Source organism: Zymoseptoria tritici, chromosome 1, assembly GCF_000219625.1.
Source record: "Zymoseptoria tritici IPO323 chromosome 1, whole genome shotgun sequence".
Classification (NCBI taxonomy): Eukaryota; Fungi; Ascomycota; class Dothideomycetes; order Mycosphaerellales; family Mycosphaerellaceae; genus Zymoseptoria; species Zymoseptoria tritici.
Genome location: NC_018218.1, coordinates 2957225 through 2984587, shown reverse-complemented (window position 1 = coordinate 2984587; position 27363 = coordinate 2957225). Strand labels below are relative to the sequence as shown.

Here is a 27363-nt window from a genome sequence, read left to right as displayed (position 1 = left end):
CAATCTGTAGTGGTACGTTTCGTCGCATGCAGGAGTATACAGCGTTGTGAACGTCCAAGAGAGAATCCATCGGCCCCAACCCCCAAGCTCCCATCTCCACAGCCCGCCAGCTGCCAGCGTTCATCAATCACCACTAGTAACAAGTTGTCTGCGCCGAGATGCATCTCGTCTGCATGTGGCTTTGCTCTCAAGCTTGACGCATTCCGCATACGCTCTACTCTCTACCTCGCCCGTTCTCCCTCATAATATCCTCCTCCATCGCCTAAATCCTCCGTCCGCCGCATCTGCGACTCTACGCGCCGTCTGTGCAGGAGAGCACCCACCGCCGCCACCGACCCCCCTGCTGGTCACAACACTGCACTTCCGACGTCTCCCTACCGCCGCCAGCAGCATTGCGCGCACACCGCCCCACCGCCGCCTGGCATGGCCGAGCCGCCAGAGCGCCAGCACGCGAACGGTCACCACCCTCAATCGCAGTCCTACTCCAACAGCAATGGCCAGACAAACCTCTCCCTGCGACCGCGCGATCCCCACAGCGATGCTCTTCGGCGGCGCGTATCGCAAGAGCGCGATCCCACGCGACCGTCAGTAGAGGGCGTGCGTGATCCAGGGAGCAAGGACAGGTCCAAGTCCAGCTCAAGGCGACCGAGTGGACAGCAGAGGATATGCGGGAAATGCCAGCAGCATTTGACGGGGCAATTTGTTCGCGCACTGGGAGATACATATCATCTGGAGTGCTTCACATGTCATGTGAGTTTGCGCTCCATGCTCCATTGCAGTCCGCCATCTGTATACTGACACCATCGCAGGACTGTGGCAAGGTCGTAGCCTCTAAATTCTTCCCAGTACCAGACCACCCGCCGAATCAATACCCTCTCTGCGAGACAGATTACTTCAGGCGCCTTGAACTCCTGTGCTATGCCTGCAAGGGAGCTCTTCGAGGCTCATACATCACAGCCCTGGATAGAAAGTACCACATTGAGCACTTCACCTGCTCTGTATGCCCGACTGTCTTTGGAGCCCAGGATTCGTACTACGAACACGAAGGCAGCGTGTACTGCCATTACCACTACTCAACGAAATTCGCGCAAAGATGCAATGGGTGTCATACAGCCATACTGAAGCAGTTTGTGGAGATCTTTCGGAACGGCGTGAATCAGCACTGGCATCCTGAATGCTATATGATCCACAAGTACTGGAATGTCCGACTCCATGCAGCTCCACCACGAGGGACCGACGCTGAGGAGGAGAGAAAAGCGTTAGAGCAAGCAGGCAAAGATAGGGATGCGAGTGAGGAGGAGCGGAGAGTGGTTCGGACTGAGGAAGAGGCGGTCGAGTACAAAGTCCACTGGATATGGCATACACTCTCGACCTTTGAAGAGCGTTCCGCGACCTGCATCTCGGACATGCTATTGCACGTTAGTAATGGTGCATACATGGACGGTGTGATGGCTGCGAAGAAGTTCATCACTCATGTTGACCTCTTATTTGCCGCTGCAGATGATCTGGATCATCGACTGCAGGTCCGATCTGGCAGAGCCGCAGAGAAGGGACCACGGACGTTTGAGACGATTGTGCATCCTGGATTGAGCTATAGTCGGGAGGCCAAGCTGTTGTGCAAAAAAGTGGTCGCCTTCTTTCAACTGCTCGCCGAGAACCAAGACAACGGTGTTCGACGTCTAGGGGTCACGCAGGAACTGCTGTCACTGGTGACAGGGCTTGCGCACTACCTGAAGCTCATGATCCGTATTTGTCTGTCGGGAGCGTTGAAGTTGGAAAGAGAGACCACCAGCTCCGAGGGCCTTGAATGTTTCCTCGAAGACATCAGCAAACTGGACGAACGGCTGGAAGCCGACTCCCACCGCGATTCGCGGGCGGATGCCGAGCTCTACGTCGACAAAAGCGCCGACACATGTGTTGTCTGCAACAAAGCTGTCGAAGACAAGTGCTTCCGCCGCGAGGATCGAGTGTTCCACACGCCGTGTGTTTGCTGCTCAAAATGCGGCAAGGACTACAGCGATAATGTTGGCGAGGCAAGATGGAGCTCGCAATCTCAGCGAGTGTGGTGTGAGAACCATGCTCCAGGAGATGCTCGGGCAGGAGGATTCACGCCAGTCACAAGGCTCCAGCAATATGTACACCTTCTGCGTGTAGCTCATGCGCGGCTCCTTGCCACGCTCCGCACAAGCGGCGCGTTGCCTCATACCAGCGATGATCCCAACCTTCTGGGCTACGACTCGCGAGATGGCAACAGTAGTTCGACCGAGAACCCCGGACTCTTGCGATCGAGTACACGATCAAGGTCGTACGCAGGCAGAACTCCGGCGCCCAGAAACCAGGCCTACGAAGATTCAATGGAGGATACCATGGGCGACATTCGACGCTTACGAAGTACGAGAATGGATAAGCACCTTTCTAACGCAACTCGAAAAGCGCGAACGTCAAGGATCATCGATGGACCCGAAGGCATGCGTCCTGGCTCTGCTGATGGCGGAGACGGCCGGAGAAGAACTGGCACTTTCCAGATTGTGGAAGATCGCGAAGGGCCTGATTCAGTCTCTCAGCTGACATTCGGCAACCAAGACGCCATGACCTTGGATGACATTCCGAGAATAGTGCAGGCTCAGCAGACCCGAGAACAAAGGCCGAATGCAACGAGATATGCTAGGTCGCCGATGATACCACAGGAGCCCCTTCCGAGACTGGTCAACGGCCACACTCGCGATTATTCGAGCGATGCCATGGCAGACAAGATGGAAAGCAGACCACCTGGGACCAAGAAATACTTCTCCGAACTCACGGCTTTGGAATACTTCATCGTACGGCATGTTGCAGTGCTATCGATGGAGCAACTCGTCGAAGGCCACTTCAACCAGGAGGAGCTATTAGACCTGATAGAAACAAAACGCCCAACGTTCTGGAGTAAATTTGGAAAGGCTTTCCAGGGCAAGGAGAAGAAGCCCAAAGGGCCGAAGAACGCCATATTCGGCGTGCCACTGGAATTGCTGCTCGATCGCGACTACGAAGAAAGCACAGATGGCGTAGGACCTGGCTCTCTCAAAGTTCCCTCACTCGTCCAGGAGTGTATCAGCGCCATGAAGACCATGGACATGTCTGTAGAGGGCGTGTTCCGAAAGAACGGCAACATCAAGCGGCTGAACGATGCAAAGGAAGACATCGATTCCAAGGGTTCTGTCGATCTCGACCTCACGAGAGAAAACCCTGTGCAAGTGGCTGCTTTGCTCAAGAAGTTCTTGCGCGAGCTACCTGACCCACTGCTGACGCATAAGCTGCACAAGTTGTGGATAACGTCGCAGAGGATTGACGACAGCGAGAGGAGAAGACGGGTTCTTCATCTCACCTGCTGCTTACTACCAAAGGCACACCGAGACACCATGGAAGTGCTCTTCACGTTCATGAACTGGGTGTCCAGCTTCAGTCATGTTGATGAAGAGAGTGGAAGCAAGATGGACACACACAACCTGGCCACCGTGATCACACCCAATGTGCTGCACTCAGGCAAGGACACTGTCCCTGTCGACGACAGCTTCTTGGCCATTGAGGCCGTGCACAGCTTGATAGAGTGCAACGAGAGCATGTGCGAAGTAAGTCTTGTCAGCGACTTCCTCTTCTATTGAAATCTCCTAACCCTTCTCAGGTACCTGAAGATCTCGCCATGATCCTCAACGACTCCTCCCTCTTCAGTAACAGCGCCGACATCACGACCAAAGAAATCCTCAAACGCTACGGCGACCGCGCTAAAGCGCCGACCGCCAACACATCCTCCGGCACCCCCAACATCGTCGTCAACGGCACCTCTTCCCCACAAGCCTCCGCTCCTGTCGTCACCCGCGTCGACACCGATCCACACCAGCAAAATGCCTGGCAAAACGAGAGTTCAGTACGACACGTCGCCGGCGATGCGATGACGCCGCCGAATTTACCGTATGGAAATCCCAATGGGAGTACAGAGAGCCACGGGAGTCCAAGTCGGGGTGACAGATCGAGTATGAGGAGTGGAGGTGGCAGTGGCTTTGACAATAAACAGCAGCGATCCATGGCGCTGGCGTAGTTTTGCATGGAAGGAATGGAATGGATTTGAACGAGTTGTTCTCCAATTCATGCTTCTGTCATTGAAGTACCCATGTGTGATGGAGTATCATCACTCGGGCGTGGTGTATCGTGCACTTTCGTGTCGCGGGAGGGATGGAGAAGAGGAAGGACTGGAATAGGGCGATTTGTCCGTTGGGAAGCAGAACAGGACGATGTAAGCGCTGGGGCCTCGAAGGGATGCATCAAAGAACGATGCCGAAAGTCAGTGTATGGAGACACTTGAATGACAAGGTGGATACCACTACTTTCCAATGTACGGTTTGTGATGGTATTGGTCGAGAGCCAGGATGAGTGCTCCCGCTAGGTTCGTTGTGGTCACATTGACCCTCGCGTCGAATGTTCTTCCTCCTGCGTACTCATTCAGCACTCGCCGTCCTCTTTGCTATTACATCCACCCGCTACAAAGTCATTTGTTCGACCTGGATCCAACATCATGTAAATCGCTCCCTCCCGACATCATCAACCTTTTCGGCTTCTTACCTGCAATCAATAACCTTCGATCCGTGAAACCCGACCCGGGAAGTTAGTCCGACGTGACCTCGTGAAACCCATCTGTGTATGATCTTCCTTGCTTGGCTTCCCGTACGACGTGGGGAAAACTGCCAGTTTCGACTTCACCCAACAGGAGGGATCTCATGTGGTGCATGACATATGTGTTGATACGACAGGGATGATGGCTGTTTCAGTTCCCGTGTTCACGCCCACGGTGTTCTCGATCTCCGATTTGATCGTTGCGCGATGGTTTTTTTTTGTTCTAATTTCCACTGGTGTTTCATGTTGAGGAGTGGAGACTCGACGAGTCGAGAGGGGACGACCCCCGCAGGGAAGAAGAGGTGGGATGGAACTGGTGATCAATTCGTTGTCCTAGACATCGCGAGTTGTCCAAAGTGCAGTGAAAAGGCTGCAGGATGGGTGTTATCTGGTAAAAGGTGGTCATTATATTTATCCTAGATGGGTTGGCGGTAATCTAACAGCACCGACACTTTGGTATATGGCGCCAGAAAAAAAAAAGCAGCGCTCAAACCCCCAGTTCGCTTTTCAACATTGTTCGCATTGTATACAAAATCCGCATGGTCTACACACGACTTCCCGCTTTCGCTTTAACCCATCAACACGGCCGCCGCTGCGCCGAACACGAGCGCGATTGAGCTGCCGATCATGGTCGCGGCGCCGGTCTGTGCTGCGCCCTTGCCGGTGGTGGCTGATCCACCCTGGTAGATGGCGCTGTTGCTGCTGTCGTCGGTGGAGCTTGGGCGGCGTGCGGAGGTGGTGGTGGCCATGGTGCTGTTGCCGTGGGACATGGTGGTGTTGCTGGGCATGGTGGTGTTGCTGGGCATGGTGGAGTTGCTGGTGATCATGCTGGGGTAGCCGGATGCGGTCGTGGTCGCATTGTGGCTGCCGTAGGTGGGAGGGTTCATGCCCATGGAGGAGGAGGAGGAGGATGGCGAAGAGCCCTCGCCGGTTGCGCCTTGAATCTGGAAGGGTCCGAAGTAGTTGAGCTGGGTGCCTTGTGTGATCTCGAGGGCGTAGTTGACGCCGTTCTCGAGGCTGGTGGATGGTGTCCAGATGAATTGACCGTTGGTGGCAGAGTCTGTGGTTTCATTGTTAGCGACATTGTTTCAATCGCATCGTGCGAGGATTGTGCGTACCAGTGAGGGTAGAGACGGTCTTCAAGTCGCCGGATGGGCCCTTCTTCAGGAGAATTGTGACGGGAGAGGTCGTGTCGTTGGTCGCGAATGTGATGGCAGTCTGCATGCCAGCGGTGACTGGGTTGATGACGCGGGTGCTGTGCAGAGTAAGCTGGTCAGTCTTTTATGCCATCGACGTGCGAATTGTGTGTATGCCGTACAAGTAGAGGACCTCGGACACGGCCTGCGCGTAAGCCATCGCCGCAAAGGCGGACAGGAGAATGGTCTTGGAGAACATATTTGCGGTTTGATGTGTTTGGACTGTTGATTGATTGAAAAGGTGAGGTTCGAGGAGAGATGATGAACGGGAGAGCAACAGAAGAGGATTGAAGAAAAGCGAGTGTGGTGTTGCGAGTGTCAACGGCAAAGGCGAGTTATCAAGACGACGAGGAGGAAAGGCTAGGAGGTAGTTGAGAGAGAGAGGCGGGCGGGCAACGGGCGCTTTTACCTCTGATCGTCGACGCCTCACGCCATGCCGACATGGGATATCCCTTGAGGTGTCGAAGCATGAGATTGATGAGATTGATTCGCCGACCCGACCCGTCACCACATGCACATGCACATGCTGGGAGCCGAAATTGCTGTGCTGCACTGAATGGCGTGTGTGACCTGACATGGCTGACCCGGGATTGGGACTACTGACTAGCAGATCAGAACACTCTGCCAGCGCCATCATTCACACTTGGACGTCTTTCTCATCGACTTCCCTTCCGACCGTTGCTGTGGCGAGAAGTGCCCGTTGACCACGCCTCTCCTCTCCGAATTCACCGCCATCGTACCGGCGGTGGCTGATGGTCGTTTGGTGACGAGGCGGTCGTGAGTGTTCATCACGTTCCAAACTGGACACGCAATCACGCGCTGGCTTCATATACGGTGGCGTCCGCGGACTCAGCAACATGTGGCCTTCGGGGAGCAGCGACGGCCAGATGCGAGTAGTTTGCGACCAAAGTTGGAGTCTTGGAGTGAAGACGGCCTATTTTTAATTGGTACACCAGGGACCAGGGGCAACTCTGCGGTCGCATAAGCTTCGCTGCATGAACCCGGAAGGCCCGCCCGCTCTGCCCGCCCAGCAACGGCAGAGACTGGGTGCCTTTCTCCGCTATGTTCGGACCATGAAATACTACCGACATACCACTACCAATGCAGGCATCTTTGGACTTTCCAGATTCCAGAAGTAAGCCCGAGCATGGCTATCCCAGAGCTTGCAAGGGATGGACCTTGTCGAGATCCTCAAATAATCGCGTCAGTCCGTGAAACAACCACGCTGAACAATGCCTGTCGTGGGCTCTCGTCCAGACCGGGCTCCAAAGATGGGTGCTTCAAGTCGTTCGCACCGAACACCAGTCACGGAGTGTAGGCCATACTGGCGGTTTCAACGGTGTGAACAACGAATGCCATGACAGATGTACCACACTGGTCAAGCTCTTCGCAACCTGCAACTGCGTGACACACATCGCCTTGTTACTGCACCCCATACTGTCGTTCAACCTGCCAGATCATGCAGTGCAACGACAGTGACCTGCACGTCAAGTCTGCTGGGTGCCACACAACCGCACATCCCAGTCGACTTGCGACATCATCTCACCTCGCGATCCGTCGCATGCCGATGTTGGTTGTTCTGACGAATACGAACGTCTTCACGACAAGGTGGCCTTGCTCGCAGTCTTCATCTCGACTGCGTCCTGGTTGGTGACGCTGCCGAAGCTCCTTCGACCAGGGGCGCCAATGACGATCTCTGGCGCCGTCCTCGATTTGCAATCTCAACGAGACCCATGATCGTCCTGCCCTGTCGACAAATTCGACTTGGCACGGTTCGCTCGAGCGCGACACCTCTTCCACGAATTGGTGCGCCGGTGCATCGAGACGACGTTTGGAAGAGCAACCAGTCGCGGTGCCACCGGCAGGACGGACTCGAAGTGGTCTCCGGTACCTTTGTCGCAGGTCTGCCATCCAGAGCCGCGTCGTCGCGCGCTTCCTTCAGCTTGGCACGGAGCTCGTCTGGCTTCTAACTTTGCTAGATCGGAGTCTTTTCACGTCTAGACGCCCGCTATTGGCCATCGGTTGCATCTTTCCGCCTACTCCATTGGCAGTGGCGTCTCCGATGGACAGGGAACCGAAGTACTAAGATTTATCACATCCCTCCATCGCGTGGCTTGTCTTCTCTTCTACAGATCTCCAAGAACTCCCATACATTCGTTGACACACTCCAAAGCATTCTTACCACCACATATCCCGATCGACAGGACACTTCATACACAACAGCCACCATGCAGTTCTCACGCTCTTTCCTCGTCGCGCTCCTTAGCGCTCCCTTCCTCGCTTCGGCGGAAGTCGCATTTACCCTGAACAGCACCTTTGCGCCCACTGCTGGAGAGCCCGTTGATCTCACTTGGTCAGGATCCTCCTCTGGAACTGTCACGCTTGTCCTGCGCAACGGAGCCAGCAGCGACCTCAACAAGGGCACCGTCATTGCCGGTGAGATTCAACGATCCGGTCGTTCCTCAATCGCCATACTGACATTGTTCGCAGCCGACGCTCCCAACAACGGCGAGTACACCTGGACGCCTGACGCGGATACCGTTCGCGGCTCCGACTACGCTCTTCAGATCATCAACAACGCCGACCCATCCGACAACAACTACTCGGCCTACTTCGTCCTTGAGAGCGACAACACTGTTCCTTCTCAAGCGTCTACCGTCTCCAACCCTGCCTCGACTTCCCCGCCTAGCTCGACTCTCTCTGGTTCTTCCACCGGCTCAATGTCCACTGGCAGCATGACCCGCTCCGCCTCAATGAGTAAGTTCTCCTATTTCGACAACCGAATCCTTTGAGCACGACTAATTCAATCTACAGCCGGTACCGCCTCAAGATCGAGCCAGACCGCCACGACCAACAGCGACCTCAACGCCGGCGGTCAGACCAGCTCCATGCCCGCTGCTGGTGCTCGCGCCACTGCTGCGGTCGGTGTCCTCGGTGCCGTCGCTCTTGCCGCCATGGCACTCTAAGTTCCGAGCGAATGATGCGAGTTTCAGTCTCTTCTTTTCTGTGTTGCTAGTACCACGGAATGGATGTACATATACAACTATATACTAATGCTATCACGACATAGCCAATCATGACAAAAGGTTCTGTCTCTGTCAAATTTCAGTTTGCTGCGGGTCAGCGTCGAAGGGGAGTTGCATGTGAAGTCTCTTGGCGACGAGCCTTCAATCATGGATGGAATATGGTATGGCGATGGGGATCTGGGTGCAGCTTGCAGGACTGCTTATGCAACACTCTACCTTAGCGCCTGTCTACGGCATAGGAATGCCGCGGATCAGACACCCTTTGCCAGGCTCATGAGGCCAATTACAAGGGCCTGTTGGCTTACTTCGCGGCAATCAGGCCATTCCTCCTAGAAGAATGTCCACTTCGCAGCGCTGAGATGCCGTGGAAATGACTGGGATCGGGACCGCTCAAGTCCGCGTGTAACCCAACGAGCAAGATTGCTTGTGCATCATGCCATGCTCTCCGTTTGGTCTTGGAGCCGGCAAACGAAGAGCATGGCATGATTGGCATTTCGTCGATCTTCGAAGAGCTCTGCTTCCAATTCGCAGGGCTCCCATCGAGAACTCGTGAGTCGTCCATCACAACAAAGTCAACTTGCCCAGCATGGCAGGCAAGAAATCCGCCAAACAAAAGCGCGACGCCGTGCACACCAACATCATCAATGTCTTCACCACGCACTACGGCACGGAAGACAACATTTTGGAAAACTGGCAGAAGCTGTGCAAGGACGTCGGAGTGACTGTCGGAAGCTCTCTCAATCAATGCAAGAAGGTACAGATATCCGCCGCGGAACCATCATAGATTGTCATTAATACCCCTGATCAGGCTCTGAAGACCGCTCACATCAACATCGTCGACTTTGTCGCTGCGAAACAAGCCGGTGCAGTCATTCCACGCCATGCTTCGGCCAACAAATTGCGGGAGTACACGAAGAATACGGGTGGGAAGGTGTTTCCGTTGAAGAAGGCGAAGGCGAGTCCGTTTCTCAAGGCGTTTCTGATTCAGATGTACTTGTAGTGGAAATGGATGGTTTCGTGTGGCTTGGAAGAGGATTGTTTGATGGAAAATTTTTGCAGGCTCTGAGAGACTTGGATACTTGGATTGTGTGGGCAAATGAACGTACGAGGTAGTTGGAGAGGTGAGGTCAAGGCAGACCTCGTATTGCAGCAGACAAAAGGAGGCAGCTCGCTCACAGCTGCGAAAGTGCACGTGCCAACGCTTCATGGAGGCGACAGCAGCTGGACCACCTCAACTTTCCACGGAGCTCATCAATCATCTACGTAACACTTTTCGACATTCACCTTCTGTTCTTTTCTACAGCCTTTCTAATTGTGTTTGATACTCGATGACTCCCCTCTGGCCGTAGTGGCCAAACTCTTCCATCACATTTCTCACAATGCGACAATTACGCCTCCTACTCGGCCTGCTCGTCAGCTTGCTGGCAACGCAAGCGCTGAGCAAGAAGGACAAGCCCGATATCGAAGAAACAGCTTTCGATGCACCGCCGTTAGGACTCACTTACTTCGAGGACAGCGACATCATCCTCGTCACCCACCCCGAGACCCAAGTCGTCTACCGATCGAGCGACGCCGGCGTGAAATGGACACCTATCAAGGACATCACCGAAGGCGAGGCGTTGGAGACGTTGAAACACCCATACGATAAGAAGACGGCTGTCGTGCTGGGAACAAAGAAGAAGCATTGGATAACGTCGGATCGCGGAGAGTCATGGAGGGAGTTTACAACAGACGAAGGTCCCACGAAGCTCAAGCCTGGTATTGTGTTCCACGCTACCGATCCGGATCGGATGTTGTTCCTCGCGCAGAACTGTCGTGCATGGAGGTGTACGGACTCGGTATACTACACGACCGATGGATTCAAGGAGAAGCCCAAGGCGATGCCTGACGACATTCTCGACTGTATCTGGGCCAAGAATGCGGATGTCTTTGCGGAGAGGAATAAGGATCTGGAGGATGACACCGTGCTGTGTATGGCGGCGGGCAAATTCTCGCTATTACACAGCAACATGCGGGTGGTGGTCAGCAAAGACTTCTTCGAGAAAGATCCGGTTGAGCCCAAGTCCGACGATAGGCCTGTCGAAGGTGTTGTGAATATCGCGGCAACGAAGGGATACTTGGTCATTGCAGCCAAAGGAGAAAGGACGAGTGAGATGGCGATGTACGTCTCGGATGACATCGATGTCTGGCATCGAGCCGAGTTCGGAGAGCACAGACTGGAGGAAGGAGCGTATACACTGCTTGAGAGCACAAACTACAGCATGCAGGTTGATGTCATGACCACAAGGCCGAGTAGTTTGGAACCGATGGGTGTGCTGCTCACGTCGAACAGCAACGGTACATATTTTACGAGGAATGTCGAACACACCAACCGGGACATCCGTGGCTTCGTGGACTTTGAGAAGATCGCAAACATCCAGGGTGTTGCTCTCGTGAACACGGTGGAGAACTACGAAGAGGTCGAGCGAAGGGCGATGGTGTCGAAGGAAATCGTGACGCAAATATCGTTCGACGATGGACGTACGTGGGGAGAGCTGGAGGTCGATGGAAAGCGACTGCATCTACACTCGATCACCGAGCAGCGGAACATGGGCCGGATGTTCAGTAGTCCCGCACCTGGCATCGTGATGGGTGTGGGCAACACTGGCAAAGTGCTGAAAAAGTACAGCGAGGGAGATCTTTACATCTCGGACGACACCGGTGTGACTTGGAAGCTGGCGTTGGAGAAGCCGCATTTGTTTGAGTTCGGCGCGCAGGGCTCGATTCTTGTTGCGGTTGAGGATGGAGAGACGGACGAGCTACGATGGTCAATGGACCATGGCAAGACTTGGGAGAAGGTCGATCTTCCGTCCAAGGTGAAGCCCATGGCACTTACCACCACTCCAGACTCGACTTCTCTCAAATTCTTGATGATCGCTGCGAAGGGAGGCGGATCCGGTACCAAATACAACATCTACGCCATCGACTTTAACGGTGTGCACGAGCGTGAATGCAAAGACAAGGACTATGAGGACTGGCAGGCTCGCGTGGATGGAGAAGGTAAGCCCGTGTGCATCATGGGTCATACTCAATCTTTCAAGCGCAGGAAGCCAGATGCCGAGTGCTTTGTTCCCAACAAGGACTTCCAGGACCCCGAGGAGAACCGCAAGACATGCAAGTGCACCGAGCAGGACTTTGAGTGCGACTACAACTTCAAGCGCCACGAGGGCAAGTGTGTCCAGAGCGGAAAGATTGTTCCTCCCAAAGGCACTTGCGAGGGCGAGGATAAGAAGTACAAGGGAAGCTCTGGCTACCGCAAGATTCCAGGCAACGATTGTGAAGGCGGTGTCAATCTGGCGGAGGAAACTGAACGTGACTGCTCAGAGACGGCAGCACCTCCTGCCAGCGGACAGATCTCAAACGAGATTACCAAATTCAAGGGCGACGAATTTGTGGAATACTACTACCTCGAACGCGACGGAAATCCTGGCGACGACGAAACGATCATCATGCGCACCGAACTTCGCGAGGTGTTCAAGACTCACGACCATGGCAAGTCATGGATCCCAGTTTTGAAGGAGGAGGAGGTGCTGGCCATCTACCCACATCAGTACCAAAACGATCGTGTCTACCTGGTCACGCCGAGTAAGAAGGTCTATTTCTCTACCGATTTCGCGAAGAACTTCCATTCTTTCGATGCGCCGGAAGAGCCCAACCGCGCCCATGTCCAGGTCCTTACATTCCATCCTAAGGAGAAGGATTGGCTAATCTGGACTGGTGGCCGTGATTGTAAGGGCGATCAGTGTCTCACAGTCGCACAGGTATCGAGGAAGCACGGCGAGAGCTGGGAGACGATGTTGCGTGCGGTCAGAAAATGTCAATTCGTGTACCGAGAGGACCGCGAAAATTCTGACAGCATGGTACTTTGCGAGCAATACGAGAATGAGAACGAAAACAAGGAAGGCGCTTCGCGCCTGCTCGTGAGCAGCACCGATTGGTTTGAACACAAGCAGGAGGTCAAGCGCGATGTGATCGCATTCGCCACGATGGCAGAATACATTGTCGTGGCGTTCCGAGCTGAAGAGAAGGAGACGCTAAAGGTCGATGCCAGTATCGATGGAGTTACCTTCGCAGATGCGCAGTTCCCACCAAACTTCGAGGTCCCGCATCAACACGCTTACACGGTGCTCGATTCTACCACTCATGCGGTCTTTCTCCATGTCACGACGAACAACGTACGTGATCAGGAATATGGCAGTATCATGAAGAGTAACAGCAATGGCACATCGTACGTTCTGTCCACGTCCGAGGTGAACAGGAATACAGAGGGATATGTGGACTTTGAGAAGATGCAGGGCATTGAGGGTGTGGCGATTATCAATCGCATCTCCAATGTCAAAGAAGTCAACTCTGGTAGCTCGAAGAGGCTCAAGACTTACATCACTCATAATGATGGATCTGGATGGGCTCTTTTGGGTCAGCCGAAAGATCGACCGAAGGGTGTGAATTGGTGCGACTCCAACGATCTGGAGGAGTGCAGTCTGCACCTTCACGGCTACACCGAGCGCAAGGATCCTAGAAGTACCTACAGTTCTCCGAGCGCAGTTGGATTGATGATGGGCACTGGAAATGTTGGCGAGTACCTCGGTTACAAAAAGGAGGCGGACACGTTCATCACCAGAGATGGGGGAGTGACCTGGTATATGGTGGCCGAGGGCAACTGGATGTGGGAATACGGCGACCACGGGTCCATCCTCGTCATCGTCAAAGAGGGCGAGCCCACCAAGAGCGTTCAGTATTCGCTCGATGAAGGCAGGAGTTGGCAGGAGCACGAAATTGGCGAGGAAATGGTTGTCAGCGCCATCACCACTGTACCCAGTGACACAAGTCGGAACTTCTTACTTTGGGGCAAGATTGGCAGCTCGCTCGCCACCATCAACATGGATTTCAGCGGCATGAAGGAGAGGAGTACACTATGCAAGCTGGACGAGCAGAACCCAAAGGCGGACGACTACGATCTCTGGTCGCCCTCGCATCCCCTCTCCGAGAACAACTGCCTGTTCGGTCACGTCGCGGAATACCACCGCAAACGACCTGATCACGACTGCTACAACGGCAAAGGCTTCCCGCATCTTCACAATATCGCACAAAACTGCAGTTGTACTCGCGAGGACTTTGAATGCGACTACAACTACGAGCGTCACCACAACGGCGAGTGCGTACTGGTCTCCGGGCTTGAGAAACCCGATCCCGCAGCAGTCTGCAAGAAGAACCCAAACCAGATTGAGTACTACGACATCACAGGCTATCGCCGCATTCCGCTCTCGACCTGTGAGGGCGGCAAGATGCTGGACTACACCTCCACTACCCGCCCTTGTCCCAACCACGATAAAGAATTTGAGGAAAAGCACGGCATCAGCGGTGCAGGTCTCTTCTTCGCTATCGTTCTCCCCATCGCCGCGGCCGCTGGCGTCGGCTACTGGGTGTGGAAGAACTGGGATGGCAAGTTCGGCCGCATTCGTTTGGGTGACGGCATGGGAGGCGGCGGCATGGGCGCTGCTTTTGAGAGCGACGCGCCGTGGATCAAGTATCCCGTCATGGCCATCTCCGGCGTCGTGGCGGTCCTCGCTGCGTTGCCCATGTTGCTCGGCAGTCTCTGGGATGCGGTTTCGTCGAGACTGGGGAGGAGTAGTGGTGGTGGAGGAGCGTATAGTCGACCGTTCACGAGCCGGAGTAGCTTCCAAAGAGGCAGAGGGGATTATGCGGTCGTGGACCCTGATGAGGGTGAATTGCTGGGCGACGATAGTGATGACGAGGCGTAAGGGTGGTATTCTTCGGGAGGCATTATTGTGTGTAGATGTAAGAATGATAAGCATTCGTTCTGTATCACGAAGATCGACGTTTCCCTCGTGTTGATGCGAACCCGCTCATGTCTTTTCGCACGCTGCAAGAATCACTTCAGTGAGCACAAAAGCAAGACAGGCCGTTTCTCGATTGTGAATACGTAAACTAAAGCTTCCCATGCAAAATGCTCCGATGCTCCCTAAACTCCAGTCGCTGCCAGCCATTTTTTGATGGTCATCCGATAGCGAGCACTTCCTATCGCCGCTCCACCATACAGCCGATACTTGGTAATCTATCCTCCCAGCTCTGCTCTCCATCTTTGCGCTTCGAACCAATTCGAGAGCGCTCGCTTGGCTAAGCGAATCCCTATTCGCAAGGTGATGAGAGCACGAGACGAATCTAATCGCATCGACAGCTGCGCCGTGTTCATCGACGGCGGCCTCCTCGCCGTGGCTCTCATGAACCCCGATCATTCCGCTCTGGGCCAGTGCAGCCAAAGGTAGCGTGGTCACAGTCGCGATGCGAATGAGATGGCCTGACGCTGAGACGGTCTCCTGAGTCCTGTATTCGAAGTCCAGAGAGCAGAATCCAGATCAGTCGAAGAATACCGCTAGAGACCCTTCTCAGACCAAGAGAACACTGCGGTGTGGTTAGCAAAGAGATCGAATGATACACTTCTGCGACAGGACTCACGCATTGACACAACCGTCATTCTCGCAGCTGTTTGTGATCTGCGCCCAGCGACCCCAAACGACCTTTCCTCCAGCAGTCACCAATCCGAGTTCGCTGACGTTAACCTCGATGATGGTACCCTTCGTCAACACTCCAAGTTGTGTGTACATTGGATTTTGCGGGTTCTTCTTCACACTGATGATGGGCAGTTGCACTGTCACACCGAGCTCTGGGTGAGTGACGTTGGCCTTCTTGTAGCGCAGACCCATGGGTCGAATGAAACGCTCGTATTTGACAGGTCTTCGTGTGAAATCCGGTCCGACGAAAGTCGGCTTTGTGATCATGCGCTTCCAGCTCTTCTTGGCCGTCTTCTTTCCAGTCTTGACCACCTTGAACATTTCCGACTCACTGATGCCTCGCACCTTTGGCAGTGGTACGCTGAACTTTGCCGCCTTCTCATTTCGCTTGTTTTTGATCGCCGAACTGAGCGCCTTTGCGTTGGTGGTGTTGCTACGGTCGAGCAGGTATCCGGGAAGCGGAGTGGTAGATGGCTGTGCGGGCTCCGAGGATTTGACGTTCTTCTCCTCCTGCTGTTTGATCTGCTTCTTCATCTGAATCTTCTCCTTGTGCCTCTTCTGTTGGTACAATTTCGCTCGTAGACCGCGCAGATTCTGTGCCTTGTCGGATGCGTGGTGGACCTCACGGGCGGCTCGTTTGCGTGTTCGCTCCTCATGGTCAAGGCGACGACCATGCTGCTTGGTGAAGCGTTCCATATACTCATTTTGAGGCATGGCGGCGGTGTTGTTGAGGTGGGTCGAGGTGGGAGAAAGTTGTGTCTTGAGAGAAGAGCCTCAGAGGGAACTTTTACTTCGAGCGGCGACTGCAGCGGCGAGCGGGATGTAAAATCTTGGCTTTACCCCGACTCGAGGCTAGTTCTAATGCGGCCAGACGACTTCTCCTCCGCGTTTGCGAGATCACCACACATCAACCCATCACCCATTGCACCGCAAAGGCACCATCGATCATGCTGTCAAGAACACTACGCAGAACGCTGCTCGATGCGAGATATTCCCTCCCACCGACATACCTTCTACCCTGGACCGCAGGACTCACGACCGCGACACAACCTCCTCAACCGTCGGAACCACCGCCAGAGCTTCCCAGCTCGAGCATTCCCGCAAGAACGAATAGCACAAGATCAGAGTCAGCGACAGCAAAGTCGCAAAATGCCGAACACCTCGAGTTACCTGCTCCCCACTCCCAGTCTTCGGGCCAAACTTCTTCACCTCCACAACTCTCCGAGTCCGTTCGCGAACTCCTACCACTTCTGCGGTCACAAGGCCCTCACTACATGACCGTTCACATCCATGGTAACCCATACCTCATCACAGAAGGAGATACTGTACGGCTGCCTTTCCTGATGCAAGGCGTCGAACCGGGAGATGTCATACGCCTCAACCGGGCGATCAACTTGGGAAGCAGAGACTATGCGTTGAAAGCACCAGCGGCGTCACCGAAGATGAAGAGTCCGACAACAGCCACCGTCAGTATCGTCGATCCTACAACAGGAACCCTTGCAACTCATTCACGGGTCATGCCTACGAGTGGGTTAGCTGCGACCGAGGGAACTGTGCATGCGCCGCACTTCGTACCACATCTTGCAAAGGGCAAGTTCTCATATGTCGACGATCGGATGTTTGTGTGCAGGGCAGTGGTGACTGGTGTCGAAAGCGAGCCAATGCGAATCAAGGAGAAGACCAAGCGGAGACAACGGCACGTCAAGAAGGTCAAGAGCAAGCATCGGTACACGATTATCAAGATCAAGGAACTGCGTGTGAAGAGTGTGGAAGAGATTGAAAGTGGCGAAGTGGATTAGAAGATTTTTGCCTTTGGCACCTTTGCTCCTGCGCACAGGAAGAGTCCTTTCGTGAACGAACTACACATCCTTGTGACCGCGATTACAGCACCATCGGTATGACTGGAAGAAGCTGGCAGTGACGCTCCAATGTATGCCTCAGCGGATTAGCACACACAGATGCTGCCGAAGCGGTCGAAGAGTCACAGCGGAGCCTGGCCTGGATCTCGTATCGGCACCGAACTTCGACCCGAAAGTCGGAATGTATTGGCTGAACACGATTGACGGATCGATCTGTATATTAGACATCATTGCACAGCGGGACACCAGTTCGAAACGGCTTCTTGAGATCACGTATTGCGGCATCAAATGATCTCAATGTGCTGGAGTCGCTATGTCCATTCGGTCGTTACTAATCTGCACAAAAGATTCAGAGTTGTTCATTCATCTCCCAGTGAGGCCACTGGTGCGAGGCTAACATCCACTCGTTTCTCATGGCTGCTCACTTCAACTTAAGGAAGTACGACAGCATCTTAGGGAAGATTGGAGTTCCAAGCCCGGTCACAGGATCCCATCCAGTAGTCGCAGAGAAACCCGGGGTGTTGCAGCCTTGATTGCCACCCTCGGTGATGTCGTTAAAAAGGTTCGGATTCGAGTAGGCCACCGGATTGATGAAGCCGATCGAGCTCTTGCCAAGGTCGATTCTCGCCTCGTTGATCAGAGTCAAGATGGAGCCCAGGGTCGGGGAGGATGCTGAGGTACCGTAAACCAGAGACCATGTTCCGTCTATCGCAACGACGTAGTTGGCGCCGTTCGCACTGATGTCAGGGTAGCCACGGGTCTGCATGCTGTTGTTGTATTGCGCAGCAGTGTACTGAGTAGGGTTGTGGTTCTGGAACCAGCCGCTGACGGCTCCTGATTGATAGTTTGGCAGTGGGAAGACATTTGAGAATCCGCCACCGGAGTAGATGACCTATGAACTGTCAGCGATTTCGAATTTATCACAGGGCAAGGCAACACAGTCATACCGTCTCGCAGGCCTTCTCAGGCTGTGTGGTCGTGAACACATTAAGGCCAACCTTGACCCGTAGTAGTAGTAGTAGTAGTAGTAGTAGTAGTAGTAGCGTAATTCTTAAGAAGTATTCTCTTCTTAATTAGAGTAACTAGAAATCTATACTTAAAAGCGTTACGGCCGCGTAATACTACTATATTCTCTTTATTATACGCTACATATATAGTTAGTACGTATTTATTAGATAGGATATAGACTATATATACTTATCCTCCTTTAAATATACTTTTAGAGATAAAGGTAGTAATAGATACTTCTTATATAAGTAGCGCGCCTTATTCGCCTTATTAAAGCTAGGCAAGGGCATCCCGCTAACAGTCTTACTAGCCTATAGCTTCTCCGTACGCTTCTTCTTTTCCTTATTACTTAATATTAATTATAGCGAGGAAGACGAATTATTAATATTAGTTAGATATATAGCTCTAAGTATCTTATAGTCTTCTTTAGTAAGGCGTAGTATATTTATAGGAGTAAAGCGAGTAGTATATAATATTTAAGAAGTTAATATTAATATTTATAAGGAGCTAGTAAAAAGTTAGCTTTAGAAATATTATAAATAATATATAGGGGCTTACTAAAGGGATAACGCCCTTAATCTACTATATTACTCCCTTCTTCCTTATTACTAAGAAAAGTAAGGAATATTAATATTAATATTATAGTTCCTATATAACTAAAGTAAAGAGATATACTATAATAATAATAATCTACTATATTACTCCCTTCTTCCTTATTACTAAGAAAAGTAAGGAATATTAATATTAATATTATAGTTCCTATATAACTAAAGTAAAGAGACATACTATAATAATAATAGGGTAAGGGACCTATAGGTAGAGCCGGCTAAAAGGGCTTAGTAAGTAGCTAAATACTAGTATATACTAGTAGTCCTTCCGACCTCTTCTTAGATAGCTACCTATACCGACCTACTTATTTCCTCTTTCTAATAGTAATAATATAATAAGTTATCGGATACCTACGCGTATTATTCATAGGGGCACGTCGATGGGAAGGCCTGTACACAAAAGGGTATGAGGGTCAGCGATGCTCAGACGACACAGCGATACAGATCTAGACCTGCAACAGGTCGAGACATTCTCAGGCCACGCAAGCCTTGCACCCTTCAGAGACTTACAGGGTTGAAACGGCCTCCAAGCGTCCCGTTCTGATAAGATCCGTCCGCCGCGATGCATTGGCCTCCATTGCCGGCAACGCCGTAATCACCGCTCGAGTAAAGCACGGATACACCTTGAAGACCGAGCTTCATGTACTCGTTGCACTGTCTCCGTTCGTAAGCCGGCGTCAAATCGGCCTCATTGTATCCGTATGAAGTGCTGATGACCTTCGTGGCTGCGAATTTGCCGCAGTTGTCAGAAGAGTAGATGCCATCTTGAGTTGGATCTGTGATAACTTGTCAGTTGGCCCAGCTCGCCACGGGATCATTCGTCGCACGCACCATCGCCTCCATCGGTAGTACAGTAGGCTTTGTCGATTCCGTCGAGGAAGTTGTTGAAGCTCGCTCCTTGGACCAGATCACCTACTTGATACAGTGTAACCTGTTGCGATCTTTTAGTACTCACGACTGGGCAACAGATGTTTGATTTTGGTCATCACAAACCTTCTGAGGGTAGACAAGTGCCATTGCATACTCGAGATCCAGGTTGCTCTCGCCGTTGTATTGGAAGCCCATTTGGTCTTGTTGAACCACGCCGTTGTCGATGGAGTCAAGCATGGGACGGTTCCCAACCTGGGAGGTGCTGAAGTTCTTGAAGAACAGGTCCAGATCCGAAGGTACATAGGCCTGTGGCGTGTACTCGACGATACCATAGCTGTTCTTAGGATTCGCAGAGATTCCTGGAGGGAATTTGTAGAGCGCGCGGAGGCAATTTGGCGTGATCTGAGAACAAATTAGCGTCAATCTCTTCTACCATATGGTCATACTGACCTGTTTGTCGCAGTCCTTCAGCTCCTTGATGATGTTCTTGAAGGCGATGGGGAACACCTTCGGAAGATTGCCGCTGCTTGGGCTGCCAGGTCTGATATTGGTATTCTTGGTGGTGTCCCTGGAGCTTAGTTCCTGGTCGTCCCTCTTCGCCTTGAGCTTGACGTCGAAATGGAGCGTGGGAGTAATGAAGTCGATCTTGTTCTGAAGTGCGGCTGGGACGCTGTACGAATCACAGGCAACGTGTTGTGTGCCGGTTTCTTCGTGGTCATAGACATGGTACTTGGCGTTCAGCAGGGCCTCCGCTTCATCGACCGTGGCGTGGAATGTCAACCAGCCCAAGCTGGTGGACTGTTCAATGCGCTGGCTTTCGATGCCTTCGGAGTTGAGCCAAGCCTTGATCGAGTCGACAGTATGCTGGCTGCGTTGCTGTCAATAGTCATTTCTGTTTGCCTACCTGGGAGCTCTGACCTTGGCGCGAATGCGGAGACAATGTCATCGGTGGACCAATGATTGCCATACTTCTCGGATTCAGGATGAGAGACTTCCATCAACCAGTCCTCTCCTTTGTGCAGATTGCTTTGAGTCAACGCAATACGCATAGGAAGTACGGCTCTTCTGTCGAGCGCCTCCCGTTTAGTCCATCCGTTCGGCAACGAAGCTCGACTCTCATGAACGACAGCAGGACTTGCGAGGGGTGAAGCAGCACAAACGGCTAGCAAGCCGGGAAGAAGGGAGAGAAACAGCATATTTGGTATAGCGCAGAGAGGAAGAGTATGAGTTGGGCCTTTCTTCGAGAGGAAACCTCGACTTTATACATTGCATGAACTCTGGCGGCACGCCGCTTCCACGAAGGATGCTGCTATACGACGCGAACACGGACAACATGATCATCCGATCTTGCTGTAGTGTGACCCTTGGAGCTATGAGATGCCATTAGCCGCAACACAAGAGGATGAATCAAGCTCAGACAAGCCTTCGATGAGCTCAGGGGCGGACTTTTGCAGAACACGAAGTCCTTGGGCCAATCGGAGCAATCTCCTATGCCACATAGAAAGGTCCGGCTTGAGCTCATGCAGCCATCGCAGCCAGTATCTTTAGCCAGATGAAGAAGGTCTGCTGCAAACAAAGCATTCGATATTGCAATATTGCAAGCGAAAGATAGGCATTTGGTGGGGTTGTCGTCCACTAGCCGTCACGCTTGGCTGTCTCCTGCCTCTTTGGGACTAGATAAATCTTGTCAAAGCTTCGCGTATTGCCAAATTCTGGATGAGCCGCGGTCGGGGGCTCCGGAGATGTGACCGGAGGCGACCTTTCTCGTTTCCCCATCTGCGCATCTTCCGGACGATGGATGCAAGCAGTGGCCTTGACCGTTCCACCTACTGCTCGAGCTATCTGCAGTGTGCACGCGACATGATGTACCGCCGTGTCGGGCTTCCCACCCGCAGCGATCCACTTTCCCCATACAGCAAGATAGTGGTGGTCTGACATGCGGCGACACTCACGACATGCTTGATGCAGATATCGCAGGAAGTCGGCATCGTTCATTCGGATTTCCACGCGACCATGGTCCGGGAAGTTTCGCTCCACTTGTAGACTTCCCCATCGCCAACATTGTACCGATAATAGTTGTCCGTGCCTGACTTGATCATGGCCTTTCGGAACGTGATATTGATGCGGCCTTTGTCTGCTTCACCACCTTTTCGTTTCGGTATGCTATGTAGCCAGTGGCTTTGGAACTTGCCTCGCATCAGTATTAGATCGCCACTGTGGAGGTCAAATTTGGTTGGCTTCGTCTCAGACTCGTGTTTGGCGGGCGTCGGTTTGTGTCTGATGAGGAAATCCCTTCTAGCACCGAGCGACATGGATGCAATGGCCGGATCGGGTCCCAGAAACTTCTCGTCATCGCTGTGATACGAGATGCTGTCGTCGCCAGAGGCGTAATAGTTCACGAGCACGTAGTTGAAACTGAATCCAGTCACATTCTCCGTCAGCCGGCGGAGTACGTTCAGACATTCCGGGATCGGTCGTGGCTTGGATTTGTACGCATTATGAGGCACCGGTTTGCCACTCGCGGCATCAATCAGGTTCCCTTTGTCAAAGCGTGACGTGTCGTCGACGCCGAAAACGGTTGTGAATCGCGGCGTGTTGACCTGAGTCTCGACCGGGCCTCTCTTAATGTTGTACTTGACGCGGTAGAAGAAGAGCTGGCTTCTCAAGAACTCGAACAGATCTCGCTCGATTTCTTTTGGTATGTATGGCTGGAAGTAGAGGAGATCGAGATCCGGTTGGTTATTGATCTCACGAGCATCTGCCGCTGGTACAAAGTTGATGAGGTCTCTGATGTTGGGAGGAAGATCTGGTAAGGGGAAAGGATATTGCTGGTGACGTGAGAATGAGGCTGCAACGTCAACATCCTTGACAGTCTTTGCTGTGGTGGAGATGCTCTCCGGTTCCGCTTTTTGCTTCTTGGCCGGCGTCGAGGCGAAGAAGCCGTCGAGTGTCCGCGGTCGCTTCGACATCTTGTAGTGAGTTGTGTTTAGAGCTTGAAGTGCTGAACTGGTAGAATTCGCTGTTCCTTCACACTGGACGCCACCACATCATGGTCTGCTGAGTAATCAGCTCGGAAACGCGAGATATGTACGAAATCTCGTGACTGCTTAACTTCACCTCCACCTGCCTAGACGAGCCATCGCCTTGTCCTTCCTCCAACCATTGAGTGAACAACATCCTCAATGACGTCCACATCCTCAATGACATTCACGCCGACTGCTGAATTTGAGACCGTGATTAGGCATGGCTCCCCGTGCCTCACGAAGGAAGGTGGTGACCATATCTTCCGACGAGGACGACGAGCATCAAGCGAGTGAGGCTGAAAAAGAGTCTCCGAAACCTCAAAAGCGAAGCACTGGGAAACTCAAGTCTGTGAAGAAGGAGGCCACTGAATCGAAAGCGAAGAAGCCAAGCCTGCAGAAGTCGCCTAAGAAGAGCACCGCCAATGCCAAGGCATCCAGCAAAGATGCACCAAAACCGGCCGGCAAGCCAATCTACTCCTTCTTCAACAATGCCACGCAAAAGCAGCAGGTCGCGCAGCCGAAGCCAGCTCCAAGGAAGCCTTCCGTGGCCGCAGACGATGCTGAGCTGATTCAAGACGACACTGACGATGAGTATGGCAACGGTATTGGATCGACCACAGTACTGGCTAAAGACTCCACCACCGCTTTGACTATGCGCAAAAGAAAGCTTCGGCGCGCGCAAAGCTTCGGAAATGAATCGCAGCCGTCTCTGGCGGGATCGCAAAAGTTCCGAAAAGCAGCCGGCGGCGAGCGTGTCCCACCTTTTGGAGTGCTGAACAATGACAAGCGTCCATGGACCGAGCAATTTGCGCCTATCGATCTAACAGAGCTTGCGGTCCACAAACGGAAAGTCTCCGACGTGCGCACCTGGTTGGAGATGACCTTCAGCGGAAGGCGTCAGAAGGTACTCATTCTCAAAGGCGCGGCTGGCACCGGCAAGACTACTACTGTACAGCTGCTGGCAAAAGACTTGGGCGTTGAGCTTATGCATTGGAGAGACCCCGGCAGTTCAGAGCACACGGAAGACGGCTTCGTGTCTTCTGGCTGTCGATTCGAAGACTTTGTCGCCCGTGCAGGCAAGTCTTCGAGTCTGATGATCTCTTCAGACGCCGATGCAGTACCTCCTGCGGATCTGAAGCCGACAAATACTGCAGCGCCATCTCTGAATCGGCCGAGAGCTCTGCTGATTGAGGAGTTCCCCAATACATTCTCGAGGACCTCGACTCCATTGAATGCATTTCGCTCCACCATCGCTCAGTATGTCTCGATGACCGTTCCAAGCGACACAAAGCCCACCCCAATGATCATGATAATCTCCGAGACATTGCTTTCGACCAATACCGCAGCAGCCGATAGCTTCACCGCGCACCGACTCCTTGGGCCTGAGCTGATCACAAATCCTTGGATCAATGTCATTGAATTCAATCCAGTCGCTCCAACATATCTCGTCAAGGCGCTTGAGACTATTGTTGTCAAGGAAGCTCGCAAGTCCGGGCGGCGACGGACTCCGGGACCGCAAGTACTGAAACGTCTCGCGGAGACTGGCGACCTTCGGAGCGCAGTATCGTCGTTGGAATTCCTTTGCTTACGCGGTGATGATGGCGATACGTGGTCTAGCAAAGTCACTTTCACAAAACCAAAACAATCCAAGGCGCACCCGCCGCTCACTAAAGCGGAGGAGGACGCTTTGAGGCTGATCACCAACCGAGAAAGCTCAATTGGTATCTTTCATTCAGTTGGAAAAGTCGTCTACAACAAACGCAAATCTGCACCACCGGGCGCCACTTTGGCTCAGCCTCCAGACTGGCTTCCACTGTGTCGACGTGATGAGATACCCGAGACCGATGTCGACTCGTTCATGGATGAGATTGGTACAGATGTTTCGACTCTGGTTGCAGCCTTGCATGAAAACTATGCGATATCCTGTTCTGCTCCGAACAACGTTGAGAAGACATTGAGCAGCTTGTCGGGCTGTATGGAGAATCTCTCGGACTCGGATTTACTTTCGCTCGATCGTTTCTCCTTCGGCACGCGGGCCTTCTCGGGTTCTACGGCGGACACGCTAAGACAAGACGAGATGTGCTTTCAAGTCGCTGTAAGGGGACTGCTGTTCAGCCTGCCGAATCCGGTTCACCGGAGTTTAGCTGTTGGCGGTAAAACGGCCGATGCTCATCGCATGCTTTACCCGAATTCTTTAAGACTGTGGAGGAGGCAGGAGGAGGTCGAGAGCAGCATCGAAGCCCTGGTAGCAACTCTGGCCAGAGGAGGCAGCTTGGATGCGAGCCAGGCCGCCGGAGTGTCAACCGGTGTCGTTGAGAGTTGGCAGCGGAACAAGACGACCAACACAGGTCATGTCTCTAGCGAGGCAGAGGCATCACTTCGACCGGACGCCAGCAGTCAGGCAAAGAAAGAGATGATACTGGACAGACTGCCGTATCTGGCACGTGTCCTTGATGCAAGGCCTCCATCCCTGTCCAATCGCCGATTACTGGATCAAGTTTTGTCAATAACACGGACCTCTGGACCTTCAATGTTTCAAGAGGATGATGATGGCGAGCCAGACGAGAGGACCGAGCAAGCTGCTTCGGGCGAGCAGTGGACAACCGACCGACCGGATGAAGAGTCCTCGACTACGAAGACGACAACCACAAAGCACCAGTCCACGTTTGACAACATTACAATTCCGGTCCGAGGTCGGGTCGAACAGCTAGTGCTCGAAGACGATGACATCGTCGATGATTGAAGTAGGAAAGTTGATACTGTTAGCGAGGCGTCTGGTGTTTTAATGAACGAAGCTGATGTGTTGATAGCATAATCTCAATGTAGTGTACAATCATGTTACCACGCTGCAAAGTCCCAGTGCCCTGCAAAATGACGCTACGAAGAATTGATAAAGAAGTGCTTCCGTTCGCCTCGTGAAGTCGTGAAGTCGTATCAGACGCAGCACAAACGTGACACCACACATTCAGGTAAGATCAAGCTCCGATGGATAACAATGCGCCACTTCAGGGGTCAATCTCAACGGTATGGAGATGAAGATGGACTCAGCCCACCCTCCGGAGAAAGCAAAGACCGATGAGTTCCTCGAGGACAAAGTGGCTAAAGACGACTCCATGCTTATCTCGCGGCTGCCAGGCTCGACGATCATCGAGGCGTCGGGAGAGATCTCTTCGTCGGAGGAAGGGCACGGGCTCAGGGGCCCTCCTTCATCGAGCATCAGATGTTTCTCTACACCTTCATCTCCGCCAGCTGACTCTTTGTCGCAGGGGAAGTACGAGTCGATGAACTCGTATTGGTCGATATCCTCAGGCACGTTTTGACCGTGGTCGGCAACAATTCTGTCTGTGTCCATCTCAGAGACGCCACGAGCGCAGGGACAGTTGCAGCGATTGCTTGCGTTATCGTCGTTGCGTTGCGGTGGGCGGTATGGATCGACCAAGACCACAGCAGTGGCAACGTTCTGAGAAGGTTGTTCTTGGTGGATGATGTGTTTGGGATGCTCGAGCGCCATGCTGGTAAGCGTGCAATCCTAACGCTGTTAGCATGGAATGGCTTTGCGGAAGATCGCTCTGATTGCATACACGCAACGCGGTGGAAGTGAAGCTATTTGATCGTTCGAAGTCGGAAGTTTGACACGGGAAGAAGTATAACGGTGCGGTCACAGATAAAGGGTGACCCAGGCGTCAAGTGAATAGTGTAGCGGAGACGAAGGAATAGGGACTCAGTAGAGATGAAGTGGTCTGAGGTGGCCCTCGGATTCCAGAAGACATACAGAGCAGCAAGAGAGACGTCCTGGCACTTCTTATGCTGAGCCCACCATAGCGAAACAAATCAAGCTTGTTCGCGTCATATCGCTACTACCCGAGTTGATCTTACAGTCCGCTAAGCCGTAGGGCGGAGGACTGATGCGCAGCAGGTAGCGAGTGCCGGCCTCAGGAAGCCCGCGAATGTTTGGTCTGCATGGGTACGCTTGTGCCGACGCATGGGGAGGACGGATAGGCTGCATTTGAGCCCGCCATGCGTGCATCGATCAGCACTGTGCATGCCATTCGTCTACAGCTTGAAGGCGTGGCTGGACGTTCCGGTGAAGCAATAATTCGGTTGCGGATCTCGCCTACATCCATTGATCCTGCACAGCCTTGCACTCCAGTATTGGCATGGACGGCACCAAGTCCGGGGCGGTCCAGCTGCGGTCCTCTGGTCCGATCATTCGTCGCGGTTAGGGATTTAGAGTGTGACGCAGCGCATGCAGGTCAGCCGGTATTCGAGCGGCATGAATTCCAATTTCGTGTATGAGGCATGACGAGCCTGTGCTGGCGAAAGCCGAGCAATGGGCGCCGCTTTCGGAGGTGATTTTTGCGGCAAAGCCGCGATCAACCGGCAATCAGGTGGCCTGCGAATAGACATCGAGAGTTAAAGTATAGGGGTGAAGTGAGGCCGCTCAGCTACCCGCAAATGGTCAGTGAATTTTGCCAGTTTCGCATGTGCAAATCACCGGCAGCACGAGCCACGCACCAGCTCGCTGGCACGCCTTCATGGCTGGGACTGTACTCAAGG

The 27363-nt window shown here is 53.0% G+C and overlaps 9 protein-coding genes across 9 annotated transcripts; 5 read left to right on the top strand and 4 right to left on the bottom strand.

Moving 5' to 3' along the window:
- Nucleotides 1–423: 423 nt before the first annotated feature.
- Nucleotides 424–4072, top strand: MYCGRDRAFT_66201 (GTPase-activating protein-like protein of the rho/rac family; the record flags this gene model as incomplete). Its single annotated transcript, XM_003857296.1, has 4 exons — nt 424–750; nt 810–1523; nt 1569–3605; nt 3659–4072. The coding sequence occupies 4 exons, from the start codon at nt 424–426 to the stop codon at nt 4070–4072; spliced, it is 3492 nt and encodes a 1163-aa protein (XP_003857344.1).
- Nucleotides 4073–5213: 1141 nt separating this feature from the next.
- Nucleotides 5214–6172, bottom strand: MYCGRDRAFT_107242 (uncharacterized protein; the record flags this gene model as incomplete). Its single annotated transcript, XM_003856271.1, has 3 exons — nt 5214–5704; nt 5763–5899; nt 5963–6172. The coding sequence occupies 3 exons, from the start codon at nt 6037–6039 to the stop codon at nt 5214–5216; spliced, it is 705 nt and encodes a 234-aa protein (XP_003856319.1).
- A 1821-nt stretch (nt 6173–7993) lies between these two features.
- MYCGRDRAFT_78594 (uncharacterized protein) lies at nt 7994–8827 on the top strand (the record flags this gene model as incomplete). Its single annotated transcript, XM_003857297.1, has 3 exons — nt 7994–8276; nt 8331–8597; nt 8655–8827. 3 exons carry the CDS (start codon nt 8069–8071, stop codon nt 8804–8806), a joined length of 627 nt encoding a protein of 208 aa, XP_003857345.1.
- Nucleotides 8828–10245: 1418 nt separating this feature from the next.
- On the top strand, nt 10246–14667 carry GCH (glycosyl hydrolase; the record flags this gene model as incomplete). Its single annotated transcript, XM_003857298.1, has 2 exons — nt 10246–10704; nt 10783–14667. The coding sequence occupies 2 exons, from the start codon at nt 10246–10248 to the stop codon at nt 14665–14667; spliced, it is 4344 nt and encodes a 1447-aa protein (XP_003857346.1).
- A 645-nt stretch (nt 14668–15312) lies between these two features.
- On the bottom strand, nt 15313–16169 carry MYCGRDRAFT_107239 (ribosome biogenesis protein nsa2; the record flags this gene model as incomplete). The annotated part of the gene is made up of 2 exons (XM_003856270.1): nt 15313–15328; nt 15383–16169. The coding sequence occupies 2 exons, from the start codon at nt 16150–16152 to the stop codon at nt 15313–15315; spliced, it is 786 nt and encodes a 261-aa protein (XP_003856318.1).
- A 206-nt stretch (nt 16170–16375) lies between these two features.
- MYCGRDRAFT_66192 (uncharacterized protein) lies at nt 16376–17237 on the top strand (the record flags this gene model as incomplete). Its single annotated transcript, XM_003857299.1, has 2 exons — nt 16376–16904; nt 17034–17237. The coding sequence occupies 2 exons, from the start codon at nt 16386–16388 to the stop codon at nt 17235–17237; spliced, it is 723 nt and encodes a 240-aa protein (XP_003857347.1).
- Nucleotides 17238–17718: 481 nt separating this feature from the next.
- On the bottom strand, nt 17719–20979 carry MYCGRDRAFT_83794 (uncharacterized protein; the record flags this gene model as incomplete). The annotated part of the gene is made up of 6 exons (XM_003856269.1): nt 17719–18189; nt 19424–19689; nt 19745–19844; nt 19907–20212; nt 20291–20651; nt 20702–20979. The coding sequence occupies 6 exons, from the start codon at nt 20977–20979 to the stop codon at nt 17719–17721; spliced, it is 1782 nt and encodes a 593-aa protein (XP_003856317.1).
- Nucleotides 20980–21774: 795 nt separating this feature from the next.
- On the bottom strand, nt 21775–22782 carry MYCGRDRAFT_98514 (uncharacterized protein; the record flags this gene model as incomplete). Its single annotated transcript, XM_003856268.1, has 1 exon — nt 21775–22782. The coding sequence occupies one exon, from the start codon at nt 22750–22752 to the stop codon at nt 21775–21777; it is 978 nt and encodes a 325-aa protein (XP_003856316.1).
- Nucleotides 22783–23458: 676 nt separating this feature from the next.
- Nucleotides 23459–25549, top strand: MYCGRDRAFT_34521 (uncharacterized protein; the record flags this gene model as incomplete). Its single annotated transcript, XM_003857300.1, has 1 exon — nt 23459–25549. One exon carries the CDS (start codon nt 23459–23461, stop codon nt 25547–25549), a length of 2091 nt encoding a protein of 696 aa, XP_003857348.1.
- Nucleotides 25550–27363: the final 1814 nt, after the last annotated feature.